The 20,240-nt window shown below is 42.7% G+C and overlaps 5 protein-coding genes across 5 annotated transcripts; 3 read left to right on the plus strand and 2 right to left on the minus strand.

Annotated features, from left to right (window-relative positions):
- Positions 1-1,403: 1,403 nt before the first annotated feature.
- On the plus strand, positions 1,404-3,697 carry tspan10 (tetraspanin 10). The gene is made up of 3 exons (XM_028412071.1): positions 1,404-1,643; positions 1,728-2,296; positions 2,380-3,697. Exons 1-3 carry the CDS (start codon positions 1,560-1,562, stop codon positions 2,684-2,686), a joined length of 960 nt encoding a protein of 319 aa, XP_028267872.1. The 5' UTR covers positions 1,404-1,559; the 3' UTR covers positions 2,687-3,697.
- pde6ga (phosphodiesterase 6G, cGMP-specific, rod, gamma, paralog a) lies at positions 3,023-3,595 on the minus strand. The gene is made up of 3 exons (XM_028412072.1): positions 3,337-3,595; positions 3,219-3,259; positions 3,023-3,135 (listed from the first exon to the last, which is right to left on the minus strand). Exons 1-3 carry the CDS (start codon positions 3,489-3,491, stop codon positions 3,059-3,061), a joined length of 273 nt encoding a protein of 90 aa, XP_028267873.1. The 5' UTR covers positions 3,492-3,595; the 3' UTR covers positions 3,023-3,058.
- A 1,632-nt stretch (positions 3,698-5,329) lies between the features above and the next one.
- ccdc137 (coiled-coil domain containing 137) lies at positions 5,330-7,739 on the plus strand. Its single transcript, XM_028412017.1, has 6 exons — positions 5,330-5,499; positions 5,705-5,850; positions 5,934-6,132; positions 6,246-6,328; positions 6,623-6,702; positions 6,791-7,739. Exons 1-6 carry the CDS (start codon positions 5,432-5,434, stop codon positions 6,989-6,991), a joined length of 777 nt encoding a protein of 258 aa, XP_028267818.1. The 5' UTR covers positions 5,330-5,431; the 3' UTR covers positions 6,992-7,739.
- A 1,849-nt stretch (positions 7,740-9,588) lies between these two features.
- LOC114440222 (G-protein coupled receptor family C group 5 member C-like) lies at positions 9,589-13,912 on the minus strand. Its single transcript, XM_028412549.1, has 4 exons — positions 13,750-13,912; positions 10,369-11,369; positions 9,808-9,911; positions 9,589-9,726 (listed from the first exon to the last, which is right to left on the minus strand). The coding sequence occupies exons 2-4, from the start codon at positions 11,345-11,347 to the stop codon at positions 9,652-9,654; spliced, it is 1,158 nt and encodes a 385-aa protein (XP_028268350.1). The 5' UTR covers positions 11,348-11,369; positions 13,750-13,912; the 3' UTR covers positions 9,589-9,651.
- Positions 13,913-17,456: 3,544 nt separating this feature from the next.
- Positions 17,457-20,237, plus strand: btbd17b (BTB (POZ) domain containing 17b). The gene is made up of 3 exons (XM_028412652.1): positions 17,457-17,550; positions 18,605-18,890; positions 19,163-20,237. Exons 1-3 carry the CDS (start codon positions 17,457-17,459, stop codon positions 20,235-20,237), a joined length of 1,455 nt encoding a protein of 484 aa, XP_028268453.1.
- Positions 20,238-20,240: the final 3 nt, after the last annotated feature.

Below are 20,240 nucleotides of genomic sequence, written 5' to 3' on the forward strand. Positions count from 1 at the left end.
GATATATGAGCGGAGGCAAACCCATCACTGTTAAAGAGGAATCTAGCTGGGCTGCAGCCTCCACCATCTGTGCACTCTGTAAACCCATGGAACAGCCCACTGGCATGTGTGATGATGTATCACACATCTTCTGTGCTGACAACCCTACAGAACATGTTGGCAGCTGTTCAAAATCCCATGGACTAAAAAGATTTAAAAAACAAGGAGACAGGGAAAATTATCCAAGATGCATTCGATGGTTCTGTCATCAGCCACTCTCTCTAAATGTGCCTTATTTGACTATAGATTTAGAATGACCAGTTAACCCTCGGCTCCTGCAGCTTAAATGAACGACACAAAGATGTAAAGCTAAGTTTAATATCTTTGATTATTGATGTTGCATCTCTAGATACACTAGATCTATGCTACTTCCATGTTTCCAAAGACTAAAGGAATAAAAGGAACCTTTCCACGCTATATTAACGCTGGTTTTCACTTTGCCCTGCATCATCTGTTACACAGAGCTCAGCCAAATAGCTGCTGGATTTTACTTATGTGACTAAAAGGAATGGCTTCCCAGTTGTGCTGAAGGGTGCAGAATGAGTGTAAATGATATAATCTGCACATGTAGAATAAAGTGGTTGTGAGGGAATCTATTGATGCTATTGTAATTGTGATTGGGTGCAGAGGTGGTCCATCCATACCCTCATGTATCAGTCCGAAACGACTACAACCATGCATGATTCTTCCAACTGTGCATTCCCCAGCCAAAACCAACCAACCTGTCATTATCCACAAGACACGTCGTTATGGCAACGGTTTGCAGGAACATTTAATGGCAACATTTGATTCTGGAGACTGGGTTGGGAAAATCTACATAAGACCATGTAGGGCAACTCGGTAAGTGTGCTATTCCAAGTTTTCCAACAACACGTATTTATATGGAAAGAAATTGTGCTGCTTATAGCTCCATCTGGAGTCCACCAGTAGTCAGACTGACTTCCTTCCAGTTTCCTGCAGCTTGATCCAGCACAGCCAGAGGAAAAAATGACAGTAGTGGACCTGCAGAGCCAGAGAGTGAGATAAACAGGCCTCTCTCTCTCTGTTTTTTTACTCAGGGCTGTCGTATATGCTGATTGTTATTGACTCACAGCAGCAACTTATAATGGATAATGACTTTATCAGAGTTGGAGGTAAAACTGAAATGAATTATTCAAGCAGAAGATGCTCCGTCAGGACTCTCTGTTTCCTACATTTTTAAAGTTGACAAAGAAAAATCAAACTCTATCTTTGGCGATTTGTTTTTACAATTAGATTTTAATGCTTACAATCTACTAGATGGTGTGTGTGTGTGTGTGTGTGTGTGTGTGTTTCATACATGCCTAATCCCCTCACTGTGACTCTCACATGATCAAGAAATCCCACCCTCACAGCGGCCTGAGGCTAAACACAGCATGGTTACTCCACCTCAGCTCACATGCTCCTCTGTACTGTAGAGAATGCTCAGCGTGTGATTCTCTTCAGCCTGTGTCAGTCTGCACAGCTAAAAGCACAAGGACAATTCCCCACTCACTACCAGTATGAGGAGGTTCATAAAAAGGATTCCTTGGCCGTGGTCGAGGACAGACACTACGTACAATGAATCCAGTCCACTCTTACCAAAGGTGAGCCTTTTTTCATTCTTAAAAATCGTGTGTGTCCACATTTTTGGATGACATTCAAAACAGTGAAGGTTTTTGTGTCTACAGACAGTTTCTAAAGAAGAGGCTGAGGAGGAAGTTGGTAACATCACTACTGAAGCTGGAACAAACAGCCACTCGTCTGTATGGATCCAGCCCTACCACAGCTACTCTCTGATGGACTACTTCCTAAAATACATCCTCTTCTTTTGTAATCTGCTGTTTACAGTTATGGGCCTGATGGTGCTTGGTCTGGGGTTATGGGGCCTCATCAGCAAAGAATCATTTGCCCAAGAAAAGATCAGCAGCATCGGTACTGACCCAATGCTGATGCTCGTGACTCTGGGCCTTCTGCTCACCATGCTCTGCCTGTCAGGCTGTGTGGGCGCCTTAAGGGAGAACTGCAGCTTACTGAAGCTGTTCTCGGCTGCAGTGCTGGTCCTCATCACGGCCCAAGTGTTTGTTGCCATCATAGCCTACAGCATGCATAATGAGATTGGAGGATACCTGCGGTCGGGGATGTTAACAGCCATGGCACGCTACCAGGACGACCTGGACCTGAGGTTCATCACGGATGAAATTCAGTCCAATCTGCAGTGCTGTGGGGCAGATAACTACCGTGACTGGGAGATCAACATGTGAGTAACATGGAGTTTATATTTACTGTGACTTATCTGTGTATGTTTAAAAAAGTAAATGTCCTGCTGGATGTTTCCCTCAGATATTACAATTGCTCGGCTCCAGGAGTGCTGGCTTGTGGGGTCCCTGCAACATGCTGCGTGGACCCTCTGGAGAACGGGACAGTGTGGAACTCTCAGTGTGGGGTAGGAGCCCAGACGTTAGACGAGTTCACAGCGCAGAGCGCGATCTTCCTGGGTGGCTGCTTGGGGGGGATCTCTCGCTGGATCGAACAACATGAAGGCCTGATTGGGACAGTTGCATTCGTCACTCTCGGGGTCCAGATTCTGGCTGTGTTTATCACAACGCGTCTGCTGGAGAGCATCCAGTGGCATAAAGCTTACATGTGACAGAACGATGACCTCATGGAGTCCTTCATGAATCTTTATAAAGGGACAAATAAAGCAATGCAATGGGAATTATATCATGTTTGGACACAAGGACAAAAAAGAAGAATAACACACAGTTTGAACTATAAAAATCTTTTAGCTTTATTCCAAATAAATAGTGCCAAATATCCACAAACTCCTCTGGCTAGTCTCTTTCCAGGTCCAGGAAAATGGCAGCTTGAGTTTTATGAAAATAGATTTACTGTACAAAATATCAAACAGCAGTGACAAGACATAAATTACAAACAGCTTTTTTTTACTGTGAGGTTTGTAATGATAATTCCATATTTGTTCCCTTCAGTAAATAATAAAACCCCCTCAGCGAGAGGAGACTCAGATGATCCCATACTGAGCGAGTTCATGTAGCTCCAGGTGGCTGTATGCTTCCCATGGGCAGATCACCGTGATGTCTAAAAGAAAAGAATAAACCGGAACAATAATGCTTTATAAAGAAAAACAGGAGAATGATTTGATGACAGCTCATGCTGCTTACCAGTGCCAAGCCCTTCCATTCCTGGGATCTCCTCCCCAAACCTGGTGGAAAAAGACAGCAGAGTCTTAGACACTACTATATATATGTGTATGTTATATATATATGAAACTGTACAGACCCAATGACTCCTCTTTTGGGAGGCTTGCTCTTAAACACCCGGTTGTTCCTCTGTTTGAACTTGGGTGGGGCCTTCCGTGGGGAGCCAGGCCCAGTGGCTCTGAGTGGAGCTTTGGTCCCAGTCTTTGCTTCAGGTTTGGCCACATCCAGATTCATGCTTCTGTTGATTTACCTGTAATGGAACAGGCACGGTGGTTTTGGATGAGAGGTGAAGTGCCCTGCTGCCTTTGATTTAGCACTTACATACAGACAGAGAAGGCCCCTGTAATCTCATGCTCACGTTACTAATCAAGCCTCCACCGTGCCTCCAAGCTATGAGGAATCTTCATAATCAGATTACGGTGGGGACATGCTGAATGTGCTCGGACCTCACCTGAATAAAAGCTCATAAACTCCTCAGTCAGATTATTTGCCAATGTAAGAAGCTTTGGAAGAAAACTTTACACAACTATAATAATCTTTACAGGACTCGGGTACAAATAGCTATAAAGCTATAACTATGTTACATGGAGACATGATTTAATTTGTACATTTAATTTAAAACATCTCTGATTTCAGATTACTGCTGATTGATTTCATATAATTTGACTTAATGGCAGATATAGTTTTCCTAAAATATTACAATTACATTCAAACATACCAGATTAACACTGATACCAACTAAAATGCAAAAATAAAACACAATTTTTGAAAAATAAAGCTTACATTGAAAGTAGTTTCAAAAATATTCTCTAGGTCGTCATACTACCTGTGCTGCTGTATGCTGCTGCTGATGTGTCTGGAGGTTGGTGGGCTTTGTTTAGTGAAGCCCTTTTATATGGCTCAGACTGTGAGAAGATTATGACGCTAATGGCTCTCCTCCTTCGTACACGTTATTGTATACGGTGCAGTTCATTGATGAGGTCGGCTGACCGCCATGTGAGCTGACAGGAGTTTATGAATGAACAGACAAGTGACATCAGACACTTTGTTTAGAACCCAACCAGGATTCATTCACATATTTCCACAGCATTAAAATAACATATTTCATCCTGCTGTTTGCAGATATAACGCCTCAGTCAGGAACATACAGCATGTCAGCAGAGTTCTCCTTTCATCAGCAGTCCCACAGATAGAGCTGCATTACAGCTGGTAATCCACTGCAACCTCCCTCACACAAACACACCTGCTCCATTCATGATCGTTTACTGCGTCTCTCCGTAATCTGCACATGCAAACACAGGCGACACTGACCCCCCTCACCTTTTATGTTGGTGACCTGTTTGTGGATCATTTTACTTTGACTAATTCCCTCTACACAAAGGCTCTGTGGACTGTGGACCTGCAGCTCAGGTATTATTGTCTGCTTGCATTGTTTTCTTTCTTTCTGTATTCCACACTTTTGATATTTACTACAGATTATAGGAGAACATGGAACATTCGCACACACTGGTTCATAGTTCAACTTTGCTCTGGGTTTAAACAACTCAAGAGCATAAAGAACATCGTTTGTTGTGTTCCTGGCTAAAGGAAACTGTATGTTTTATTAAAACTGTGTATTAGCCTGGACTACCGTACAATCTGATCAAATCAATCAATCAATCAAAGCATAACTCGACGAGCAAATCCAAAACAAAACGGGAAGCGCACGCCCTCTGCTGGTGGCAGGCTCTGGAGTAACTGTGCCTCTAGCCAATCAGGATGTCACTAGCAGCAAAGATCGTCTATTATACATTCGTCACTCTCTGATAAGTAATAGTAAGTAGGCTCCACTCTTTCAGTACATTATTCAAACCCGAAAGAAGCAATGTGTGAAAAACACAGTTTTCACATTATATATCGTCCTTTACGATCTTTACATTTTTAAATTAAATGCATCTTGACCACATTTCTGTCATATTTTGTGAGCTAACAAATGAAAGCTTGACAGTCATCGATACTAATACAGTAGTTTACTACGGTAAGAGTGACTACATTTTTGGTACCCGAAAAAAGCCACAGAGTGAGAGGTTGTAACTTCCTCCTTTTCTCTGGCTGACTTCATAGTGCTGAAGCTACACATGCTTTATTCACGTGTTTTTGTTTTGCTATAAATTGATCAAGAATTGATCAAGAACATGGGGAAAAATAACAATAAAGTCCACGAGTCGGGAAAACAACCGGGGAAGGGCGGAGAACATACAGGGTAAGGACGAAAAAGAAAACTGCTAGCTAGTTTAGCTAGCAACAACAGCTAGCTAGTTTAGCTAGCAGCAGCAGCTAGCTAAACTAGCTAGCAACAACAGCTAGGTATTAGCTCCCTGAAAGCAGCTGTTTTAGATCCGTGTTTTTAAACGTTGTTCTGTTTAAACACTTTGTCTTGTGTGTATTCTAATGTGTCAACACTTCAGTAATAAGAAAGTAAAAAAAGAACGTAAAACCAAGAAAGACAAACAGGGGGACCACATCGAACACATCCCTTTCAAACTCCGAGAGATCATGAAGAGCAAGGACAGGATGAAGAAGGGAGCCTTCAGGGCCAAACAGCCTCAAAAGGGTAAATACAGCATCATCGTGTGTAGCTGGTAGTGGACCTCCCCTAACCCTGTGTCTTCATCCATGTCCCCCGTGGTAAAGCAGATAATTCGCAGGATGGAGACATCCCTGTCCCACATTTCAAAAGGGGGAAGAAGGAAAGTGAGAAGGCGTACGTGCAACGGATGGAAAGTACAACGAAACACGTCCTCTTCCTCTCAAACAACCAAGTGGACAGAAAGCCTGAACTGTCTGAAGACAAACAAGAGAAGCGTGCAGACAACAAGTCTGGCAAGAAGAAGGAGTGAGTGCACTTTGAAATGCAATAAAGAACCAAAACCCAGCATGCATTCAAATGAGAATGTTCAGTTGTCTTTTGCATGTTTAAATGGTTTCCTGTTTGCTGTCTTTCTATAGGTACGATAAGACGCGATTACAAAGGCTACACCAGAAGAAAATGGACAAACAAGAAGATAAGATGGAGAAAGAAATGTTTGTGGGTAAGTCCTGCATGTTGTTGTCCCCCCAGAGTGAGGCGTCGATACACAAGAATAGTTAGCCAGTCAGTTATTAAAATCATTATACACTAATTGTGCATTCTTCTTTTGCACGGCCAAGAGCTTGGGTAGTAAAACCTAATCTTAATAACACTTATGGAGGTCTGATTGACAACTTGACCACTACCAAAAATGAAAAGGAAAGTTTCACTGCATTTAATGTTGCTCCTAAATGAATCAATGTGTGAATATGCATGTACCTTGTGTTATCTTCTGAATATGGTTTTTGTTTTGTAGATGACGTTCCTTTTGGTGAGGTTACGATGGCCCCGCCCTCTTTGAGTGCCAGACCAAAGAAAGCTCAGGTCAAACCTCAGGTAGTAGCGACCCTCAGTAACTCTGCCGTCATCTCGTCACTTTTAATGCTATCGGTGTTTGTTTTCTCATGTACTTTTCATCACCCAGAGAGGATCAAAGGATCTGCTTCTCAACACACTGCTTGGTCACACTGCAAGCTCCACTGCCAAGCCCTCCATGGCCCGGCAGAGGATCATGGAGGAGGAGAGGCAGCGGGCGGTGGAGGCATACCGTCATCTTAAGAAACAGAAACAGCAGCAGCATGAGGCAAGGATTGCAAGTATAGGAAAACTCAAGAACCTTCAGTGACATCTCCTGGCATTTAACTCAAGGAACTATAATTACAGATCTACAGCTGGTGTTGGTGGCTACAACAACAAAGAGATGTAGTGACTGATAAAAGAATCACCAGCAGAGTGTGATTATATTTCTATACTTGTAAAGAGAAGTTGTTCAGATGTGGGCTGCTTCTTTCTTCGCCTCCTCAGTCAGCGGTTGGTTGAGCTGTCTTATTGCAGCTGGTGCCTCTGTATGGAAATTAGTGGGTATGCAGACATGTGCATTCACCTTCTAATTACAACATGTATGTCCCATGGACACTTACAGATGCACAAAGAATTCTCCTTGCGTGCTGTCCAATGGCATCGCTTGCTCTGACGAAAGTCTCCTGGCTGTTGACTTGTCTCCTGTGTTGCTGACATATGTGCCACTAATGTTTGTGTTTGATGGGTTCAGTTCAGTCGTTGTAGGAAGATAACTTAAAAGTAAAAAGAAGCGCATTAAGAGAGTGTTACAGTACAAAAATCCATTGTACCAATATTTGACCAACCCCACGACAGACAATTGGCCAATAAACTCCTCAAGTCCTGACAGCTACTAAGGTCTTAGTGACAAGTCAAAGAATCATTGAGGCAAAACTCGTGTTGTTCTCTGGTGTCCCACCAGGTGGCACTCCTACCACTGAAATGTCCGAATGATGATTGGAATCTTTCTTCCATGCAAAGTGGAAAGCTGATATATTGTCATCATGTTTACATAATAAAATCAAGTGTTGAAATACAGCTTCATCGATTAGTGTGTCAGTAAGCACACATTTGTTATCAACATGGTCTCAGTACCAGCCTGTTTAGTTATATATTTGTATAATATGTTTTTTACCTGCTCGAAGGTACTCAAAGCATCTGTGAGCAGCTTTAGATGAAGTGTCTTGCCCAGGGACGCAGCGGCAGCCAGGGTGGGGGATCGAACCCCCAACCTTAGTGTAGTGTAGTAGGTTAGTGTAGTGTAGTAGGTTGTTAACATCACCTCAGTTTTGCACTTTGTAAAAACGTCTTTTTTCTCTCTGAGAACCTGAATCCTGTAATAAATAAATCACATTAGCCCTTTAAATGTTGAGCGCTCATGGCAGCTCGGCACAGCTGTTCACTTTTGTAATCCTTAAAGGTTTATCCTCCTTCTGAACAAGGCCTTTGTCTAAATATTGGCCTCAACATGAACAAATTCAGCTTGTTTAACAACTTGATCATTAACAGGATCTAAAAATAAATGTAATCTTTTTGCAGTAGGACAGTATCAGGAAGTGCTCATAGTTACTAGACTGAGCTCACATCTGCTCAGCTCCAACAGTAAAAGCAGCAGTCATGTTGTGTGTGTCCGTGTGTGTTTGTCCTCTGTGGTTGTCACAGTGACAAGGAAATGCATAAAGTGGGGACAGCTGCTTGTGATTAGCAGTGCTGACTCCCTAGAGCTGAGCCACTCTCGGTCAAGCAACAGGTGAGCCAGACAACTATTCACAGTATCAGGGGGTTTACAGTCACTGCCTGCCTTCAGCTCAAACCACCAGGAAATAATAAATAAACCACAAATAACATTTATGCATTTATTTTTGGCAGATTTTCATGTCTTGTGTCAGCATGCTGGGCATTACAGTCTCATCATCGGCTCATGTGGTACAAAGGTGTGCTGTCTGTTTGTGAGCAGTACATCTTTTTCTAAGCCAGCTCTGATGTCTGCTGACGGTACAGGGGTTAATTGGGAGAAAGCCTTTTCAGCTTGCTGCTAGGCAGCCACAACTCACTCCGAGGCTCTTTAAAGTGTGTGTCTGTGTGCGTGTGTGAGATAAATTATGTAAGTAATTGGACGTGTCCCTGAGAGAGAGGGGGGTGAACTCATTGTTAGTCAAAGCATTTGTAACAGCTAATTTGTCACAACTGCTTTTTGTACGATAACAGCTAGATATTAATATGAGTAAATGTCACAGCCCATACTATTGGACATCAAGATCAGTAAATCCAAAAATGCTTCAAACCTACACACTACAGCATGAGAACCAGTCTCACATGTGGCATCAGGTACTGCTTATCAAGGCATCATCATATGCAAATAGTTGGCCTGAGCGAACATAGTAGCCCCGGTGACACTTCCTTTTCCGCAATCCCCATCAGCCTCTTTGTGAGACAATCCAACAAGCCAACAGCAAGGTTTAAGTAACCTTTGTACGTTTAATAACTTAGAATTTACACATTTACATAAACGTATATTCTTTAAAAATCTAAGGCAATAAAATCACATCAAAGCAAAAGGCAGAACATGTGTTATTCGATAGAGTTAATAGCTATTTATTGGTCACCTACAGATATGTCATTTTCAGATGATTTCTCTTTTGGTTGATCTATATTCAGATAAGAAGGTTTGGAGGTTTCCATTGAATGAATATGTAAATCCAACGAGACAGCTGTTAAATATGTAAACCTGCAATTTGGTTATGAGAACTTCAGCCTGTATGTGGCCTCCATCTGCAGTGACGTCAGAGACACTGGATGTTTTCCATTGTGAACCTTGGCCCAACAGTTTGAATGTATGTTTGTCAGTAAAGCTGGTTTCTAATGCTTGAAACATCCCTAAAGGATATAATATGTGATACTGTGAACATTGAAAACATGTGTATGTGACTGCACCGCTGACCGTCCTTAGGATGGTAAGGACTCAGCTCCTGGATTCAGCGTCGTGACTGTGGCTCGACTTTTCACGTTGTCTTGGTCCATCTGTTCAAACACAGAAGATTTTTATGACAGATGAAGATGAAGAGATTTTGTTGTGGTGTAAAATAGCATCAAGACACTCACCTTTGTAATTCCTTTGGCGATCAGGGCTAATTCCGTTGGTTGGTAAACACAACTTCGCATCTGTCCGTTGTACACACCGTATGGAGACACTGGCTTTGTGGGTACTGTTAAACAAAAGAGGTATTAAGGTGTTTGGATTAGCTGCTATTTGTTTCCAATTAGAAACATCTATTTTGACCAATCATATAAAAACCTTTTTTGCTATAGGTACTTGGTCTCAAGTGATGCCACCATACTGAGCTTGTTACAGTTAAAGTTAAGTTAAAATCTTCTTATCTTTGTTTAGCCAAGGTCCATTTTAACAACAGAAAACTAAAATCTGAATCAGAAATACTTTATTTCTACCAGGGGGAATGCTTATTGCTAAAGGGCATATGAACTATGACACAAGCTGATGTGGTGGCTCCATATTTAGTTTTAGTTTTAGAGTCATATCTTGTGGCATATTGTCCACTGTTCACTATGAATGACTTGAGTTTCCTCATGTTTATGTAGCTCACGCTTTATTTAAGTGCGACGACTGTAAGAGTTAATAGACGCCTATGCTGTGATCTGGTGTACCTGCTGGAGGCTCATCTATAGTGAAGCCTTTATTCTCCATGTAGACATTCTGGTGGGCTAGTTCTGGCTCTTTAAGGATCGTGTCATAAACCAGACTCCTGGCAGGATAGACATGATCTCCATCTGGATGCCGCTCCTGGTCTGTGTCCTCCTGTGTCAGTAAGCAGATTTCTGGAATTGTGTAGAGGAAGAGGAACACCCAGGCATTTGACACCACAGCTACAGCCAAAGTAGGATCATCCCAGCTGGCACTTCCGGCCACTCGGTTCCCGTACAGGTACATAACAATCCATGCTACCCATATGGCCATGGTGAAGAGCCCTGTGACCAGGATAAAGGCTCCATCGCGCCGCCACTGCTTGTGCTTGTGTGTTAGTGAGGGCATGGCCATCAGTATCACAGCTAGCAGCAGAACCATAACGTAGATGAGTGCCATTACAAAGTCTTGGTTAGCAATGCTGCAGGACAGATCAGGGATAACAACACCTGCGGGTGTGGTCCTGACCACAGTGACAATGAGCCATTCAGTGTTGATGATCACCTCCACTAGCCAGAGACCCAGGGCTCCCAGACATAACATCCAGCTCCTGGGCCCCCGGCCCCTTCGCTGCAGCAAGGCAAGCCACAGACCATGCATCACCAGGCAGGCCAGACATCCTGAGAACAGTACACCAAAAAGGTACCTCCGTGCAGCACAGCTAGTGGAGTACTGGCCCACGATAAAAGCAAAGGTAAGTCCAAAGAGTCCCAGTGTGAAGATCAACATGCTGGCCTGCAGGGCCACCATGCCTTTCCTCTTCTTGTCTGTCACAAACGGTAGGCAGGCCATGAGAATGACAAACAGGACGAATGAAGTTACCACACCAGCAGCAGCAACGGCTTCAACCACCACGCCCCACACCAAGGTCAGGTCACACAGGTTGTAGTATATGGAGCTGATGGTGGAGCCACATCCTTTAGGAGTGTTCGTTGAATCCATTGCTTAGCAGATGATATTTCTTCTGAAATGCAACAAAGATATCTTGATTACCATCACACATGCTGTCCAACAGCACATCAAAAGGAGTACAGGCTTTCGCTTTGGCACCTTGTGATTTACTGAATTTGTGATTTAGAATTCTTTTATTCTACAACTCTCTGACTGATTATACCCACTTTCAGATTCACTCTCTGCTTGGTGTCTGTTGTGTTGTTGTTTTGTGGGTGTGTGTTGTCAGCAACAAAGTCTTGGTAGGCGCACATTTTACCAACACTTCTTTGGCTTCTACTTGCCAAGTGGCTCCATAAAGACAGCTTTAAGTCTCACAGTCCTCCCCCACTCTCACCAGTTTTCTCTGCTTGCCTCAGAGTCTATCAGAGATGGGCTACTCTTCTAACCTGCTTCTCTGCTCCTCCATCATGTTACAGCCACCCACCCCTGTCAGCCAATGCTTATGTAGCTATAAAAGCTATATTTACTTGGAAACTACAATTTCATCTTGTGTAAGTCACATGATTTTATCTGCAATAACATAATTACTAAACACAACTGGTTTAAGATGAAAATGTAGATACTCTTCCACCATAAAGTCCATTTGCCTCTCCTATATCATGTGTGTGTGTGTGTTATACATGTTCTTTATGGGGGAACTGGCTGTGGTAGATTTTCACATATACTTCACATTGTCATTCCTATTATTCGGTGCCATTTGTGTGCCCATCATATAACAATGTATATTTTGAACAAAAAAGGTGTAAAACTTTTTTTTGGTTATTAAAAATTTTTAAATGCTTTAATTTACTTAAAAATGTTGCGTCCCCAAATTGTCTGTCCCCCCTGTTACTCTAATGAAAGTACCTCTGAAAAAAACCCTAACTGTTCATCTAGTCATGTGACACTCAGGAAGTAGCATTTTTTTTGGGGGGGGGGAGCCATCTGCAAGAAGCAGAATAAGTATCACATTTAAAAATGCTCTTTTTCAACATTTTTAAGTGGTTCACTGAGGTGGCAAAGCATAAGACGTCACCCCTGTTACCCTTAATTATAGTATACAATGATTACTTTTTATAATTTTGAAAACATGGTTAATACATATGTTAAAATCTTTGTCTGTGTTAGCTTTTTGCTAGCTTTTCCTTCATTTGAGTAGTAGCAACAGCTTACTTTAGCAAAAAATGTCCCTCCTGTTACTGTCCACCACTTTTTTCTATAGTAACAGGGTGAACACATCGTAACAGGATGGACATAAGTGCTATGAGAAATTGTTTCCAGCATGTATTGTTACTTCTAATCAATTTATCATGAAATTTAAGGAAGAGTTAATTAATATACATTGCTCAAAAAATAATGGGAACACTTAAAGAACACAATGTAACTCCAAGTCAGTCACACTTCTGTGAAATCAGCCTGTCCAGTTAGGATCAACACTGATTGTGGATCAGTTTCAGCTGCTGTTGTGCAAATGGAACAGACAACAGGTGGAAATGAGGCAGTTATCAAGACAGCCCTATAAAGGAGAGGTCCTGCAGGTGCTGACCACAGACCATTTCTCTGCTCTCATCCTTTCTGCCTGATGTTTGATCACTTTTGCATTGTGTCAGTGCTCTCAGCCCTAGAGGTAGCATGAGTCGGTGTCTACAACCACACAAGCTGCTCAGGTAGTGCAGCTCATCCAGGATGGAACATCAATGTGAGCTGTCCACCCTGTTACCCTTGTGTCCACCCTGTTACCTGTGTTTTTATTATATAAATAAAGTAAAATAATCATACCATGCAAATAATGTTGGTTACATACAAGAAATACAAAAAACTAAACCAAATTAAGCAAAGATGGAGTCAAATTCCATAAAAATACCTTTTTTATTCTAAACGAAACATAGTTGTGAAACACTGCACCATAAAATACAGCAAGACTTTTAGGATAATATTTGTATATCAATCTTATGTAAAAAATAGGTTTGCAGGGTAAATTAAGGGACATTTTAGTGCTTAGAAAATGTAAATATGGCACACCTTTGCAATCGATCACTATTACTAATAGGGACAAAAATGTCCCGTAACAGGGTGGACATTTTTCCTAGGTCTTGTGTGGGAAAAACTGGTAAAAATTAATAAACCGCATAATTGTGAGCTGGACAACTGTGCTTTTCTTTAAGTTTAAATTGTCCTTCATCACATTAAATGATTAAATGAAGTAAAATTTGACATTTCTGAGAAAAAGTTTTCAAGCTCAAATGGCACCGAATAGTAGGAATGCACAGGACACCCTAACAAATGTCCCTGCTCCAGCAAGTAAAGCAGATGTCATTCGGTGAATTATTGTAGAGAATATTGCAGTTATGGCGTGGAAGCGATTCCCGTTGTTAACATCCAAATGAAAGCCGACAGGGACTTCTTCTTACCGGGACTGGCCGCCACAGCAACAGGTGACTGAAGACAGATTTCCACCGCTGCAGATGAACTTCAGCGGAGAAACGCGTGTTTCCAAAGTATCAGTAGAAGTCTGCGACTTCAGTGAAGTTTCACCAAGAGCGCTCCAGCCCCCCCTCACTCATTCAGCCATGGTCTGATTGACTCAGCGTCCCATCAGAGTGAGTCCGGTCCCTGCTGTGCCTCCTCAGCCCCTGTATCCAGCCTTCGTGCTGTCTGCAGCTTTGCATATTCTGTGAGATTACAGCCGGCCTACTTATTTGGTTCAGGCAGCTTACACCCAAACAAAGGGACCACTCACCTCTCAGCAACACATTTACATGTACACATGTAGCCTCAACAGCCCAAGACACATGATCAATAGGCCAGTCTGGTAATTTGATCACTTTCGTGATCAATCAGGTTGGATTTTAGTTTGGTGTTTGGACAATAACTTAACTCCTCATTCTACTGAATTTAAGTTAAGCAATGACCCTACATTGAGTTTGCCACATAGAGTCATGTTACAGCAGACATGATCAGAAGGCAGGCTGTGCAGACAGCAGAGCCACCTGCTGGCACATACTGTTATTGACGGAGTGTTTCAGCTAATCACAGTACCGTGAGGTTGCATTGGGTAACTATTGATCAGTTTATAGTCATGCTATTTATCAGCCATAGACAAAGAATATTAATGGAAAGCATTGATTTGAAGCTTTTAGCTGTTACACATCAGAACATTGTTCAATAGGAGTGCAAATATCAAAGTAAAGCATCCCATCACAACAGTGATTCAGAAAAGGATGCTTTTATATAATATAATGCACAATACTTATATTGAGATGTCCTGTCTTACTGACAGACAGGAGATTGTAAACTCACTGAAAGTTTGTTTTTATGGAACATTTTCATTCCCACCTGGATGGTTGTAACTAGCATCTTATGGACATCTTGAGAGTTTTTTCAGCACATCCTACACTAGAGTTTGTGGCAGCTGCTCACACGTGTTTCAGCCATGGTACATCACGTATGGACATATCTTCAGACACATGGCATTATTTTACTCTTGCATTAATGGAATATATGATCACATTGGCTGCTGTCATATTACCATGACACCAGTAAAGCCTATGGCAGAGGGGCACAGGGGGACACACAGGTTCCGCTTTTTAGTGTGGAAATATCGACCTCATGCAAGGTTTTTTTTTGTGGGGACAATCTGCCGTGTACACAGCCGTCACTACAACCCGTTTGTTTCAAAGCTGCTTGCCAATAAACCACTCACCACTTAAGAGACAGGAAAGTGAACACTGTATTCCTGATTAACTATAAAAATTCATATGCATTCAGTGGAAAAACAAACATGATCTTTTTCTGTATTTATAGAAATGTGTTTGTGTTTGACTGAAATGGTTTTCCATAGATGGTGGATGTTTCAAACAGGAGATTTTAAGGGAAGAGGTGCAGCTAAGGATATATAATAATACAATAAGAAACAAAAGCACAATCCAAATATTATTATCTTATGTTGTTTGTTTTGAAACATTTTTTACACTTACCCAGTCTAAAATTGTACAATTGTAGCCTTTTATGTGCATGTGTTCAGAATTCATGTCATGTTTTGGTTAACTGGTGCAGTCACTCTGGGTGCAGTGAGGGAGTAAGGTCGTCCAGGACACCTTGCTGAGCCTGCTTTGGCATTTAGCCTGCACTAAACGTATTGTTTATACTGTGTGATGGAGCCCCCTGTGGCGCATCGATCCTTCAATGGATGTCATCCTGAGGGGTGCTCTCACAAGCTTGTCAATCCATGCCTTTGCATTGTGGTCCTGTTAGATTCTTAATAGGAAGTTAAATTAAGGGGAAAGGCAATGTGACCTTAAATGAAGGACATGCACACGTCAACAGGCCTTTGGGTTTACCACTGCAAAGAGACTGCATATTTTAGCACCCACCCAATATGTATAAAGTATGTCATTATTTGCATTCATATACTCAGGGATGATTTTGATTTGTGAGCATCTGTAAGGACTGTCTGAAAGGAAAAGGGGACAGTGGTTGCTCCTGTGCCTTGTCCATGTTGTCTGGTCTAGTTTGTTGCAGCAGGCCTCATTAGGACACTTCAGCCACACTGCTCTCCTTTGAGAACACGTCAGTTTATTCATAGCAGGCTCAGGTTGGGGTCTCACAGGACATCTCTTCTCCTGCATTTGTACTGCAGCTCAGCAGCCCTCAGGGCCTCACCACCACCCAGTTCCCTCTGAAACATCCCTGTATTCCTCATAGTGGGCAGATTGAGATCGATTTTAAAGTATATTTATCAATTTGTGTTAGTATTGTGAGTGGACTAATGCCTTACTCACAGGCATTGATTTTAACAGCAGATGCAGTTTTCTCTTTTTAAGGAGGTTTTAGCATTGACATAACCATCTCTACAGCTCGAGTGGTGCACTAAAGTACATTTTCCTTAAAACATCTGTTTGAGCCTGGAGACCATGGGCAGAGGCATTAAGCTCTGTAATTAGATCTGCTATTTTACATTTAGTTATATCCTAGTTAGTTAATGTGTCAGGCTGTGGAGTTCACTTTGACACATTACAGCGTTATATATTGATTCCTATAGCTTAGAGGTTACACTCCCTCCAAGCATCCAACCATTAACTACATGTATCACACATAAAATAGCACACTGTACACTAGGACATGTCTTAAAAGCTTATCCTCTGTTGTATTATACATGACTTCAGTCTTCACTTGCCAGGATTTGACTTGAATGTTTATTAATGTTTAGAATTTATTAGGTTTTATTTTTATTTTACGCTTACTACTTTACCTTATTTATATTTCTAACCTGTCTTTTTTGAGTATACATGGAGCACCTGGAATGAAAGCAATTTCCCCCTGGGATCAATAAAGTATTTCTGATTCTGATATTAAATCAAAGAATGACTTATAATTTCAATAAACTCAATAGGACTAACTTGACTTGATGGGCACTAGAGTTTGATGGATAAAGTTGCCTCAGACTGATGATCAGATCCTGCACCAATAAAATTATCCTCACATTAGTGAGATTAATATGCCATCAGAGAGATAATTATAGTGAACTGAAAAGCTGACCTATAAATGAGCTTTGAAGTTTGATTGACTACTGTTGGTCACACATATTAGAACCTCAATTACTGCTGGCAAATTGTTTCACTGGTAAGTCAGTAATAATTAATCGACTCATGATATGACACGGATTGTACTTGGGTTTTTTTGAAGTTCATTTTCAACCCAGAGAGCCACTGCCTTTTTAAAATGTGATGTGTGTCATTATTAAACCTTAATAGTGGTTAACCCCACTGACTTTTAAACTTGAAATAAAAAAGAGACTACATTACACTAATGCTGGCCCGGTGCCGCTGATCAATGCCATGTAACATCCAAAAGGGAGAAATTCAAAATCAAAGCTGTCGCTATAGCAACGCCCCTGCCAGATTCCACCAATCAATGGAGTCTGTGGGGTTGTGAGATGCGCCAGGGAAAGGCCAGCGTCCTACATAAAGAGTCCGGGACAGGAGCAAGGCAGCGCACAGGGCAACACACCTTTCTGCAAGCAGCTACGCAGGGAGAAGGTTCAGGACAGTAGTGCAGAGATAAAGAAGAAGAGAGGGGGAAAGGACAAAGGAAGAGAAGGAGGGAAAACTAAGAAGCTATGGTACGCTCATGTGAAGAAGACATTTCTGCCTGGGTCTATTTGGGCACCCTGCTCCTTTTAATGCACTTCCACTGTGTCACAGTTAACGGAGGTAAGATGACAAGTCATTTTATTCATAGCTAAATTCTGACTTTTACATCTTTATTTTTTATTGTCAGATATTGCATTGTAAAAGAAGCTTTGTTGCTCTGTTTCAGTCCAGCCTCCCCCATACTGTTAGTGGGTAGTAGGGCACAGCATGAAAGTGTGACTGATGCCCAGCCCCAGGGCAAGAGATGGGCATTTATCTATTCTACTCACCATGTCCTCATCTGTTTGTCTGTTGGAGCAGGGAAAGACAGGCAAGTTCATTTGCCGCCTGGCTTTGTGCCAGCTCCGTACTACAGTGCAGCACAAGCGTGCAGAGAAATCTTTTCTTACTGAAGTTATTGAAAGCCACATTGTGCTGCTGTCAGATTAGTTTTGTACTATGCTGTTTTTTTCTGCTGTTCCCCAGAATCAGTTTCAATACACACCCCCATATATACTCCATTCTGCTCAGCTGGCTCACAGTGCTATCTGGCTAATTGGAAAAAGGTTACTTTGAAGTGGGGGCACTTGATTGTGTCAGAGAAATGAACACTGTGAGGCATCCCAGGGAGCCAAATGTGCGCCCCTTGTGTCTCATTAAACCCCTCAGTAACAGGCCAGCCAGGCTGCTGATGGCTGTGGCAAAGCAGAATGGGAAACAGAGACTAGTCGTGCTGAGTCTTTCATGTGTAACTCTCCAGTATGTGCCACTTGTACTTATGCTCAAGAGGGCCCATAGAAGCAGCCATCTGCAATGGCATTACAAACTCAGGGTTCTTTTCTGTGCACCTGGTATATGAGGTTTTCTGAGTCAGCCACCTGGCTTGTTGCTCTCTTCTGTTTTCTTCTGTTAATTGAGAGCAGAAGAAGAGAGGGATGTGCAAGTCTGCTTCTCCTCAGCACAGTTGTGGTTTTGAATGGGGGGTGGGCTTTTACAGTTCTTGCTGGATTGTGCATGTAAATCCTGCTATGAAAATGAAAAGGGGTTCTTGCACATTAGGGTGAACTACCAGGCATACTTTAGTGATTGTTATGTTTCTGACAATCGTCCACCATTTTGTACTATTTTTGAACAGCTGCCCTGAAGCAGGAGGCAGCGCTGGACAATGGTGCCACAGTGCTGAATCACTCCATGAGTTTGGTGCATCGTATGGAGACCCTGCTGGTCATGGGTAACAGCAGTGATGTCACTTTGCGGGTGCAGACTATCAACACGGACGAGGTGAAGGTGATCCAGGCCCACAGCCTCGTTCTCACCCTGCACAGCGACGTCTTTGAGGAACTGCTGCTCACCCGCAACAACAGCGCCGTGGTGCTGCGGGAGACGCCCGAATGTGCGGCTGTCTTTGACAAGTTTGTCAGGTGAAGGGGAAATCAAACAAATCAGACAAATCAGACAGCCTGTGAAGCAGGGTTTAGATGCTGTTCTTAAAGATCCATGATATGCATTCACGCACTATTGTGCCTCTTTGCTTTCTATTTGTAGAAGTGAAATGCTCCAGCACTCCATCTAAAATTACACTTACTGTTTGAGGATCACAGAGAGTGTGGGTTTTTCAGTGACTCAGATGTGAGGACTGAAAATATAGACGCATTGCCTACTTTTAACAAGGCTTTCACATTTCTCTTTGCAGGTATCTGTACTGTGGTGATATCTCAGTACGGCTGGATCAGGCTATTTCTCTGCATAGGCTAGCCAGCAAATACCATGTGTGGGGCTTGCAGCAAGGTCTGACCCAATATATGACTCAACATCTGTCCAGTGATTCGCCCACAGGCCATGTGGTTGGTTGGTACAACTATGCATTACAAGTCGGAGACATGACCCTGCAGGACAGTTGCCTGCAGTACCTGTCCTGGAACCTGTCCTCTGTGCTGCAGAGTGGAGAATGGGGTTCTATCAGTGAAGACCTGCTCCTCTCCTTGCTGCAGCGGTCTGACCTGGTTCTGCAGAGTGAGCTGGAGCTCTATGAGGCCCTGGAAGGCTGGATTAGCCAGAACCAGCCTATTAGTATGACAGTGGAGAAAGCACTAAAGGCTGTTCGATATGGTATGATCCCCCCACAGCATCTCTTTCGTCTTCAGAAGCAGTCCCCCCTCATGATCAAGTACTATGAGTCTATCCGTGATCTTCTCTATCTAGCTTTTCAGTTCCACTCAGCCTCACCTATTCAACTGGCCAAGTACTTTGATGTTAACTGTAGTATTTTCACTCCCCGTAACTACCTGTCTTCATCCTGGGGATCTCCTTGGGTCATCAATAACCCCACTCGCGATGACCGCAGCTTTAGCTTCCAGACACAGCTCGGGCCCAGTGGTCATGACTCCACTAAGCGAGTGACATGGAATGCTCTGTTCTCCCCCCGCTGGCTCCCACTAAGTGCCAGGTCAACCTATACGGAACTGGGAGCCATGCAGCCCACCCGCACAGATGGAGGTCGACCTCGAATCATTGTAACGCCAGCCACCTCCAGCCCAGACTTTGCCGGCGTGAGTTTCCAGAAGACAGTAATTGTGATGGCGAAACAGCAAGGAAGAGTGGTGGTCCGCCACGTCTACAACTTCCACCAGAGCACAGAGGAGGCCGGAGATTTCCTCGTGGATGCAGACCTGCAGCGCCGTGCATCAGAGTACCTAATTGACAGCTCACTTTATCTGCACATTATAATAAAACCTCTTTATCATACCCTCCTTGTTGCCAGGAAGTAAAAG

The sequence above is a fragment of the Parambassis ranga genome, chromosome 8, assembly GCF_900634625.1.
Source record: "Parambassis ranga chromosome 8, fParRan2.1, whole genome shotgun sequence".
NCBI lineage: Eukaryota > Metazoa > Chordata > Actinopteri > Ambassidae > Parambassis > Parambassis ranga.

What these genes read in the sequence shown, in the direction of transcription:
- tspan10 (XM_028412071.1), top strand. Translation starts at nt 1,560, where the DNA reads ATGAGGAGGTTCATAAAAAGGATTCCTTGGCCGTGGTCGAGGACAGAC. An exon ending in CCAGTCCACTCTTACCAAAG is followed by an intron (nt 1,644 to 1,727) that starts GTGAGCCTTTTT and finishes TTGTGTCTACAG; the next exon opens with ACAGTTTCTAAAGAAGAGGC. An exon ending in CGTGACTGGGAGATCAACAT is followed by an intron (nt 2,297 to 2,379) that starts GTGAGTAACATG and finishes TGTTTCCCTCAG; the next exon opens with ATATTACAATTGCTCGGCTC.
- pde6ga (XM_028412072.1), bottom strand. Translation starts at nt 3,491, where the DNA reads ATGAATCTGGATGTGGCCAAACCTGAAGCAAAGACTGGGACCAAAGCT. An exon ending in CCCAAAAGAGGAGTCATTGG is followed by an intron (nt 3,260 to 3,336) that starts GTCTGTACAGTT and finishes TTTTTCCACCAG; the next exon opens with GTTTGGGGAGGAGATCCCAG. An exon ending in AATGGAAGGGCTTGGCACTG is followed by an intron (nt 3,136 to 3,218) that starts GTAAGCAGCATG and finishes CTTTTCTTTTAG; the next exon opens with ACATCACGGTGATCTGCCCA.
- ccdc137 (XM_028412017.1), top strand. Translation starts at nt 5,432, where the DNA reads ATGGGGAAAAATAACAATAAAGTCCACGAGTCGGGAAAACAACCGGGG. An exon ending in AAGGGCGGAGAACATACAGG is followed by an intron (nt 5,500 to 5,704) that starts GTAAGGACGAAA and finishes TCAACACTTCAG; the next exon opens with TAATAAGAAAGTAAAAAAAG. An exon ending in GGCCAAACAGCCTCAAAAGG is followed by an intron (nt 5,851 to 5,933) that starts GTAAATACAGCA and finishes GTGGTAAAGCAG; the next exon opens with ATAATTCGCAGGATGGAGAC.
- LOC114440222 (XM_028412549.1), bottom strand. Translation starts at nt 11,347, where the DNA reads ATGGATTCAACGAACACTCCTAAAGGATGTGGCTCCACCATCAGCTCC. An exon ending in TATAGATGAGCCTCCAGCAG is followed by an intron (nt 9,912 to 10,368) that starts GTACACCAGATC and finishes TTTGTTTAACAG; the next exon opens with TACCCACAAAGCCAGTGTCT. An exon ending in TCGCCAAAGGAATTACAAAG is followed by an intron (nt 9,727 to 9,807) that starts GTGAGTGTCTTG and finishes GTGTTTGAACAG; the next exon opens with ATGGACCAAGACAACGTGAA.
- btbd17b (XM_028412652.1), top strand. Translation starts at nt 17,457, where the DNA reads ATGGTACGCTCATGTGAAGAAGACATTTCTGCCTGGGTCTATTTGGGC. An exon ending in CTGTGTCACAGTTAACGGAG is followed by an intron (nt 17,551 to 18,604) that starts GTAAGATGACAA and finishes ATTTTTGAACAG; the next exon opens with CTGCCCTGAAGCAGGAGGCA. An exon ending in GTCTTTGACAAGTTTGTCAG is followed by an intron (nt 18,891 to 19,162) that starts GTGAAGGGGAAA and finishes TTCTCTTTGCAG; the next exon opens with GTATCTGTACTGTGGTGATA.